The following is a 10,168-nucleotide window of genomic DNA, read 5'->3' as shown; positions in this document are numbered from 1 at the left end:
TAGCTACACAAGTATGCAAATCTGTAAGTATTACAGAATCCATTAGACAAACATAGGCTTTCGAGAGGAAAGCGTCTAATTCCCTCCACACCCAGAACTGTCTTAGATAGTTTAGGGTGACTCTCTCTGGGACCCAAAGAACTGGATTATCAAGTTTGGGTCACTCCAAATTCTGAGAACAAGACAGTGGGTGATGTCCTCAGAGTGGTAAAGAATGGGGCTCCCAGAGCTGTCCTTCCTTACTGTGGAAGAAAGAAGAACAAAAGAAAGAAGGGGAAAAGGAGCAAGAAGAAGAAAGAAAGAAAGAAAGAGAGAAAAGGACTGGGAGTGGTGGCTCTCGCCTGTAATCCTAGCACTCTGGGAGGCCAAGGTGGGAGGACTGCTTGAATTGAGGAGTTCAAGACCAGCCTGAGTAAGGGTGAGACCCCATCTCTACAAAAAATAGAAAAAAATCAGCCAGGCGTGGTGGCATGCCCTTGTATTCCCAGCTATTCAGGAAGCTGAGGCAGGAGGATCACTGGGGCCCAGGAGTTTGAGGCTGCAGTGAGCTCTAATGACACCACTACACTCTAGCCGGGGCAACAGAGCAAGACTCTGTCTCCAACACAAAAAAAAAAATAAAGAGAGAAAAGAAAAGGAAAAGAAGGAAGGGGAAAAAGTTAGTTGATCAAATGGCCATATGGCATCAAATGCCATCAAATGGCAAAAAATATAAATAAGTGAAAAAATATAAATATAAATAAGTGAAATGGGCCTAGCATAAGGCAATAGGGAAAGGTAGGGACTGCGGAAGAGAGGCCCAGTCTAAGGGGCAGCTGCTACTCAACTCGAGTTTATGGTGCCCAAGCCCAGTGTAACCAGAGCTTTTAGTTTTGCAAGAGAATCTGAAAATACTGATTTTTTTTTTTAACCTGAAATATCTCAGATTTTCAATGTTGGCAATCAATTTGATTCAAGTAATTACACTTAGAATGATGTTTTCTTTGGTATGGACCAAATAAAAGACTGCTACATGCCACATTCAGTTCATGGGTCATAAGTTTGCAATCTTTATGAGGAAAGAAATAAACAGTCGGGAACTAAAAAGAGCAGTAAGTTCTAAAGCATAGAATGGATAATTTACATCGAAGAGTTCTTTCATTCTCTGTCCTCAGATAAGAGTCTCATCAAGTCTTTATACTAATTCTCATCTATAAAAGAAAATATATCCTTTTTCTCTCCCTTTCTTTGCAATGTCCTGGAACCTAAAATAACTATTAGTCTGCTCCATCTTTTCTTTCTGATTCTCTTTGTAAGTATTGGGCTGGTGAATGAATGAAAGTATTGGGCTACTTAGGTAAATGTTTATGATCTCTTAGCCTTCTGAGATGGGGATGGACAGATGCATAGGAAGTATTGGTAAGGCCAGGGGCGGTGGCTCATGCCTATAATCCCAGCACTTTGGGAGGCCAAGGCAGGAGGATTACTCAAGCCCAGGAGTTCAAGACTGGCTTAGGCAAGTTAGCAAAACCCTGTCTCTATAAAAAAATTAAAAAAATCAGCCAGGCATGGTGGCACACACCTGTAGTCCTACATACTTGGGAGGTTGAAGTAGGGGAATCACGTGAGGCCAGGGGTTTGAGACCAGCCTGGGCAACATAGCAAGACCCTAATTTAATTTTTTTAATTAGCCGGGCATGGTGATACATGCCTGTACTCCCAGCTAGGCCAGAGGCTGGGGCAGGAGATTTGCTTGAGCCCAGGAGTTCAAGGTTTCAGCGAGCTACAATTGTACCACTGCTCTGGGCAACAGAAGAGCCTGTCTCTAAAAAAAGAAAAGAAAAAAAGAAAGTATTTGTAGAAGGTAGAAAGCTGTTTTGCAAGATTGCTCGGATAAACTACAATATAGTTCATTGGTTATTTAAGGATATGCTTATTGGTTAAGGATATTATTCTTACAGTATTCCTGGAATTTCACATTAAATATATTGATATTCAGAGAGTGGATCAGTCAGTTTTTACTAAGTAATGATGCAATAACAAACACCTGTCAAGTCTCAGTGGTTTGCAACAAAGAAATATTTTTCACAGGTTAGTTGCTTCTCTGCTCCATTTTGTCTTTATTCTGAGACCTTGGCAGAAGGAGCCGCCTGGCCCTGGCTCCAAAACATGCTCATGCTGGAAAGGAGAAGATTAACTACACCATGGCTTTTAAACCTTCTGCCCGGAAGTAGCACACATCACTTCCTCTCACATTTTATTGGCAGCCAAAGCAAGTCCCATGGCCAAGTCTGGTGTTGATGGGGCAGGAGAAGTATAATCCTCTCATAGGGAAGAGAAATATTTAGGAACCAAGGTAGGGACCATTGTGGTAATTTGAGTGGAGAGTGTTTAAGAGCATTATCTCTGGAGTCGGACTTTCTGGGTTCAAATCCTAGCTCTACCATTTACTATCTATAAGACCTTGGATACATTACTTAATCCTTTGGTGCCTCAGTTTCCCCATATAAGCACACCTACCTCATGGGGCTGTTGGGAAGAGTGAATCAATGAAGACATATAGATGGAGACAGAGATATATAGAGACAGAGACAGAACACTTATAGCAGTGTTTGTTGTGTAGTAAGTATTGGCTATTACTACTGTGCTAATGATTAAAAAGCAATCAGCCCAAATGCATCTCAGCTACCTAGTCCCGGCACTCTAGCTCTCAGAATCTCGTGTTAAAATGCAGGTACTTCTGAAAGGACTAAAACCTCCAGTTCTTACGAGCTAATGCCTTGTTGGCGATTGCTTTGAGAGCAAGTCCCTGCAGGATATGACCTAAGAGAGTGTTTTGGAGACAGAGAAAACAGGAGTTGGGGGATAGGAATCCCCAAAACACCACAGATAAAGTACCACAAACCAGGTAACTTGAACAACAGAAATTTATTTTCTCACAATTCTGTAGGCCGGGCATCCAAGATCAAGGTGTTGCCAGGGTTGGTTTCTTCTGAGCCTCTCATCCTGGCTTGTCCATGGCTGTCATTCTCCAGTGTGTCCACCTGGTCCGTTCTCCATGTGTGTCTGTGTCCCAATCTGCTCTTATCAGGACCCCAGTCGTATTGGAATAGGGCCCACTCAGATGACCTCATTTTACCATAATTACCTCTTCCAAGGTCCTGTCTCCAAATACAGTCACATCCTGGAGTACTGGAGGTTAGGACTTCAATATGTGGATTTTGGGGGGACTCATCTCAGCCCATAACATTGGCTACATATTAGAACCCTCTGGAGATGCCCAGACTATGCCATGGGCCTGGACCAACACCATCAGAATCTCTGTGGGTGGGACGCAGGACTCTGACCCTCTTAACGCTGCCCAGGGGCTCCCCACATGTGGCCAAGGTTCGTGCTGGAACAGCCTCCTTTCCACTCAGAGCACCTGAGTGCCTCTTTCTTGGCCCAAATCCTGCTCCACCATGGATCTTCCTGAACCCCCATTTCTCCATCACAATCCAGCTGAACCGACCAGGAAGGGAACACTTGCTGACAAAGACAAGGGGCAGATATGGCCAATGCTGAGCGTTTGTCTTTCCTGTCCCCCTGATTGATCCCTTTATACAACCATAAAACTTTTAAAAGGTTGAACCTGAACCGAGGCTGTGTGCCTGTGACACAATTAATCAAACTCTTGAAGACTCATGTTGCATTATGTACTTGGGGCATTGATCCACTTCACTAAGAGTTGGCCTGAAATACAACCGGGACACGGGGTATCGGATCCCTAAGAAATGGCGGGGACGCTGTCAGTTGTTTTGTGTCTCCCCATGATACGTGGTCCTGCAGCAGACCAGACCACAAAGCAGGACCAGTTCCAACACAGCAGAGAGGACGTCAGCCAGCCCCCAACTCGCCCCAAGTTTCTGGGAGCGGGAGTACAGAGAAGAGAGGGCTGACTGTGGTGTGTTCCTCAAACCTGCTGTCACTGAACTTAAATAATAATAGTACCATGCATGCATCCACGAGTCTTCCAGTCTCCTTACCTGTTCTTGAATTGATTACAGACAATGCCAGGATCCCTGGCACCACAAAATTTTCCCCAGGGAGGCACTTGTTTGGGGTCTTCCCTAAATCAAAATTTTATAGGACCAAGTGCATCCCTCCTTCTTAATTCACAGGTACGTGTCAAGCCAATAACAATATCTAGCATCTCAGTGCAATGTTCTCTAGTTAACCGAGCACTTCAACGTCCTCAGACTCATTTGAGCCCCACAACAGCCCCACAAGGTAGGTGAGCCAAGATTTAGGGTCCCCATTTTACAGAAGAGGAAACTTGCTGGGGAAATGATGTGTATTACCAAGGTCATGGAACTCGTGCTAGAACTAGAATACAGTACCTAGTTCTAGGACTCAGATCCCGTGGCTTTCGGCAATGCTCTGCTCCAGGCAATGCAGGAGACCACAAAGGAAATCAGACCTTGTGCTGGCCCCAGGCAGAATCACGTTATGGGCAAAGCTCCTTTGATACCTTTCCTCTCTCCTCCAGGCATCCCTCCCACCCTCCTACACTGCGACTAGCATCTCCGGGTCCAGAAGTCTCTCCCTGGGCTTTCCTCTTGAAACTACCCTGCCTTCGCTGGCCCAGTAGAAAGAATCAGACACATGTGCCCTCAAAGCCTAGCTTGCCTGTGAGACCCAGCTGTGTGACCTTGGGTGAGTTACAGCAGGCTTTTGAGTTTCCTCCCCTGGTAAAATGGATTTTCACAAGAACCTACTTCTTAGGGCTGCATGGAAGATGTATGAGTCATGTGCAGAAAGCACTCTGGACCATGTCTGGCATTTATTAAGCATGCCAAAAGGGCAGTTGTTTTAAAAAATTGTATTTAGGTATTCATTATATATATCCGGTACAATAGCTAACATTTTTCAAAACCTGCTCTGTGATGCTGTGTGTTGCCTTATCCTCGGTACTTTACGTACATTCTTTCATTGAATTCTCATGACAACCTTAGGAAGCCAGTGCTATTATCATCCCACTTTACAGATGGGGAAACTGAGACACAAAGTGGTTAAGCAGAGCCAGCAAGGGATAGAGCCTGGATTTAAGCCTCAGGGGTCTGACTCCAGAACTGACACTCTTAGCTCAGGGACAAACCTGCAGTTGTGGGTGGGGAGGGGGAGAGGGAGGGTGGGCAGTGACAAATGTCTAATACTGCTCTTTGCCATTTGCATTTTTAAATAAGAAGATCTTTGAAGCAAAGACATAGCTTAAGCATACCATACTTCCATGGAAAGTTCTGATCCTACAATGGTCAAATATGAGGCATTACAGCAGAAAGCACGGACAATACCCAGAAAACAGGGCTTTCTAGGTGCCACTACGATGTTACCATGAATGTATATTTTTTAACTGAGGGAAGGAATCACAAGAAAATGCTAACCATAATAGTTTTTGTAGAGAAGGACTGGGCCAGGGTGAGGACGGTAGGATTTTTTTCCTTTTCATATTATACTTCTCTATATTTGAAATTTCAAACCCAGCTCTACAAATTGGTTTTGTTTTCTACTAACAGGATTTATCTAAACTATGTAAAACTGTTGTTACTAGTTATTTTCCTCTTTATATACATCGCATTAAAAAATTAATGAATGCCATGTGTAAAAATGATGCCATGAAACCAACCACTTGCTCCATGGCCTCGAGTTGCCGGTCGTCTCAATGTGGAGCTGAGCATGTAGAACTCTCCAGAGGAAGAGTTTATGGTGCCAGGGCCCCCGGCATTGTCTGTAAAGACCAAAAAGATGACAGAATCGGAACGCCCAGCAAGATGAGATATAATTAAGTGCCCAAGAACACGGAGCCATCTCTTGAGACTGGAGGAGTCCAGCTCTCTTCCCAAACATGGTATTTCCCCTGATGTTGTTTTTTTTTCCCCCTGCACCAAAAATTTTCCACTTTAATTATGTGGGTTAGGTCAGAGGAGCTCACCTTCAGAGCTTTACGTGCGCAAATAGCTAATCCCTACCATAAGACACATTTCTGGGAAAGCCCAAAGATAAATGTTTACAGTCTGTGCTGGGATAATAGAAGCCAGTGAAATTCGACATGATTTAAGCATTATGTGTCCGTGCCCTAAGAAACAATTTCGGGAGAGCTCTAGCCTCTACGTTCTGGAATTCTGGCCTTCGTTCTCACAAAGAGTGGAATCGTTGGCAATGCTCGTAGGTTAAATATTTTTCTCCCTTTTCCTGGTTTTGCATAAAACATGAGGAGGATGGTAATTAAACCCATACTTAAAATATTAAGTCTACTACCTAAAGGAATGAAGTTTATTAAAGTTGCTAAGCGTTAAGTACAGAAACTCAAAATAGCCGGAGCGCACTCGCCTCGGCGTATACCCAAAGTGTTGGCTGAGCGTAGAGATTGGTGAGTGGGCACATGTGCACACACTCACAGACACATGCACACACATGCACACGCTCACACACACTCATCAGTACGCTGACATATCCATAAATGGAATGCATTTCTCAAGTAACTAGCTTTTGACAGGCAGAGGGCAAAGATGAACCCCCAGTTAAGGTGCTTAAAAAGGCTGTTCCTCAGCAACATTGTGATAATGGTCTCGCAGGGTCAACGGCATCTACTTTGGTAGGGTGTGGAGCAGGTATCAGGAGTTCCATAGCACAATCCCCAGCCCAAAGTGAGGAGGTACTTGGTCAGTGTAAGGCCCCCTTTTCCAGGGGATCTCCGAGGGGTCCAGTTGCTAGGAGCTGAGCACTCTCCCTCCTCCCCAAGGGGCAGGATGGATTCTACTGATGAGTCCAGGTCAATTCCAACTGTGGTCAAAAAGTATCAGTCACCACCCTTTCCTCCCACACCTAAGGTCATAAGGACAGGGCTCCGTGGTGCAGTGGCTAAAAGCTCAGTCCTGGGTTCAAATATCAGCTTTGGACATGGGACACCTCATGTCACCATCCATGACCCATGCAATCATGAATGGTCTCCACTCTCCAAGGCTTCCTCTCATATAGAGGAAGTTTCCCAACTGTTCAGATTGCCCCAGGCCAAGGTGGGCTGGGGGGCCTTTCAGGAGGGCAGAGACTCACCTGGGAAACCCACCAGCATGGTGAGAGCTGCTGATCCCACATCCCAGCCGGGACTGTAGCCAATCCAGGAGTGTCTTGAAAAGCAGCAAGGACAAGGGACATGCAGCACTTCTATTCACATTTGATCAGCCAAAACAAGTTACATGGTCACACCTAATTGAAGAAAAAGATTTACAGTCCTTCTGAATGCATAGCAGTTGAGGAAAACAAGTTATCAGTGACCGTCATAGCCCCCAAGCCAGTCTCTTAACTACTCTATTTTTATTTTATTTTATTTTTAGAGACAGGGTGTTGCTCTTCACCCAGGCTGGAGTGCAGTGGGGCAATCATAGCTCACTGCAGCCTCTAACTCCTGGACTCAAGCCATCCTCCCACCTCAGCCTCCCAAAGTGCTGGGATTACAGGCATGAGCCACCGTGCTCAGCTCTTAACCACTCCATATGGCACTGCTCCGCTTCTCTCTGTGATAGGACCAGCCATTATTCAACCTCCCAGGCAGCAGTCCTGGGAGCAGTCCTTACTTAAGTTCCGGGGAAAGCATCAGGGTTTTAAGTGAACTAATTAATCAGCGACCATTGCACGATTTCCAACCTGGCCTGGTCCCTTTGCTTCCCATCAGCAGTGCTCCCTGGTCAGGGGCCGTCCTCCAGTGCCCCAGTCAGCTCTGCTGAGACCAGAGCCACCCACCCCTGCACCCAGGGGCTCTCCTTGTCCCCCATCCATCACCAGAGCCCAGTGGTCTCACCTGTCGATGCCTGGCTCTCGCTTGATGTCTCAGTTCCGGAACAGAGATGCTCCAGCTGCTACCTGGGAAGGCTTTGGCCCCAAAAATATTTAGTTAGCAGCCATTCAGTTAAGTGGAATTGACTTTTTATCGGCTTTCCTCTGTACAGCTGCCACCAGCGAAGGCTGTTTCCTCCTTCCCTCTTCTCTGCCTGTCAGTTCCCTCCTCGTTCCTATCGGCAGCCTTTAGCTCTGATCAATACTAACCGCTGTGTAACAGCTCACGCACGGCTGCTCGGGTTTGCATCGATCAGACCCTTCTTCCAACAGGTAGTCAGCTATTTGAGGCAATGACTTGAGATAAACACCTACTTTTACTGCAGGCTAATTCATTTCAGGTGGATTTCAAGGAGGCTTCGCACCCCGTCTCTTAGACAAGCTGAAATCGGAGAGTGGAGATCAACGCCCCTTGTGTGCTTGAGGTCCTAGGAGATCTTTCTTCCTGTCCCCTTTTTTTCCTTTCCCTTGTATTTTGTAAAGTGCCACTTATAAATAAGATACCAGGACTTGGGACATTGAAAATGCCACTCGAGAAAATGTGTCGGCCATCCATCCCTCTTTCCTTTTAATGAGATGCATCCGGGACTGCAGGATACCAGACGCAGCATTGTCGCCGGGCAGCCGAGCTCCCTCCCTGCTGCCCCAGCACCAACCTCACAATATCCCACAGGCCCGGTCCTCTTGCCACTGCGGGGGGCAGTCCTTGAATCCACCCCCATCCTCGTTCCAGGCTCACAGGTGAAATTGCCAGGAGCTGCTATTGCATGAGTTGCTATTTTGCAACTGATTGTGGTGTGTGGGGGCGGCACAACTTTATGGCATTTGTGTTGTAACCAGACAACACATAAGACTGGCTGATGTACATTTCTTTTTCTCCAACGTGTACACGAAGTGACTTGGCTGGGTGGCATATCTGATACCATCATTCACCTGTCACTGGGTCCTAAACCTCCTGTCCTGTTTCTCTTTCTCCAGCCTCCCTCAGCATGCTCAGCACTTCAGTCTCCAGGTGCTGTTGAGCCCTCCCTTGCAGTGCAGTTGCTCTGTCCCTTCCCTCCATCTCAGTTGCTGTCATCCTGACTGAAGCTCTCATCCCCTGGTGCTTGGACCACTGCAGTATCCTCTAGCTGACTGCCTGGCTTCCAGCGGCTCCCTGCTATGTTGGTTGTGCCCTCCACACAGAGGCATTTCCTGGTGCCCTGCTGGGATGGTCATTCTCTTCTCTGAAATCACCAGTGGCTTCCCGTAGCCTGCCAGGCTGGAGGCCAGATTCCTCAGCATGTCATTCTGGTCCTTGGCTTTCTCTCTAGACTGTCTCCCACCGTCCTCCAGTGCAGGCTCCATGTTTAGTCCATCTGGATGACTTACCACTTCCTCTGCATGCACTTTCCAGCTCTGTGCCTAAAAAGCGAATACCATGCCCCACATGCCCTTTGAAATTGGTTGGCTTCACTACTTATTAGCTCTGTGACCTCCATTGTGTTATCTAACTTCTCCTTGCCTCGATTTCTCATCTGTGAAATGGGGATAATAATAGTACCCACCCCATAAAGTGGATATGAGGATTACATTAATATACATAGGGATTCAGAATGGTACCTGCACATAGTAGATTCCATGTCAGTGTTTGCTGTTGTCATTTTTATCATTTCCTTCATTCTGCCAAGCCACTGCCCAAAGCAGACCTCTTACCTGAGTATTCCACTGGTCGCCCTGGCCAAACATACTCACTTCCTCTTCTTCCACCCATAGCCCTTGGTTTCTACTGATAATATAATAATTACAGCAAATAGTAATAATCCTGGGTGTTAGGCACATGCTTAGTGCTTTTATACGCGCACTGTTACTTTTAAATCCCTTGGGCTGGGTACCTTTCATCTGCCCCAGAGCTATGCTCCCTCCTTCTCCACCTTGTTTTTGGCCACAGGAGATCGATCCATATGCCGGGTGGCTTCCAAGCACACTTGTCCAATGAGGAGCGTTGGCGAGAAGTTAGGACAGAGTTTTCATTCTCCCAGCCTCTTCCTGGCCATATCACTGCAGAATGGCCTCATCGCTCAGGGCAGGGTCGTGGCTCCTTTGCAGCAGGCCTCTTGATCTCGCCTGCTCTGTCTGCAGCTTCTGGTCACTATGGGCTCTCCTGGCCTCTCCACAGCTGGGTAGTATCATGCCCAGGACACTACACTACCCTCTTCCTGTGGTTCCCGGAACCCTGATCACACCTTTGTAGATACTATAGTCCCTACATAGGCTCTTCTCAAAGTATCCTCATGCAGGTGTGTCACTCGGGCTGACATAGTTCTCATAACAGTCC

General features: G+C 46.5%; 1 protein-coding gene across 1 annotated transcript; it reads left to right on the top strand.

The window, feature by feature from the left end:
- Nucleotides 1–5,017: 5,017 nt before the first annotated feature.
- Nucleotides 5,018–7,938, top strand: LOC105823337 (chromosome unknown open reading frame, human C16orf47; the record flags this gene model as incomplete). Its single annotated transcript, XM_012660495.1, has 3 exons — nt 5,018–5,124; nt 7,483–7,487; nt 7,691–7,938. Coding segments are annotated over 3 exons (360 nt in total), but the record flags the coding sequence as incomplete, so codon positions are not given.
- Between the last annotated feature and the right edge of the window lie 2,230 nt (nt 7,939–10,168).

Source organism: Propithecus coquereli, unplaced genomic scaffold, assembly GCF_000956105.1.
Source record: "Propithecus coquereli isolate 6110/MARCELLA unplaced genomic scaffold, Pcoq_1.0 Scaffold67, whole genome shotgun sequence".
Classification (NCBI taxonomy): domain Eukaryota; kingdom Metazoa; phylum Chordata; class Mammalia; order Primates; family Indriidae; genus Propithecus; species Propithecus coquereli.
The sequence above is the reverse complement of the archived record's forward strand: the minus strand, read 5'-3'. Positions and strand labels throughout refer to the sequence as shown.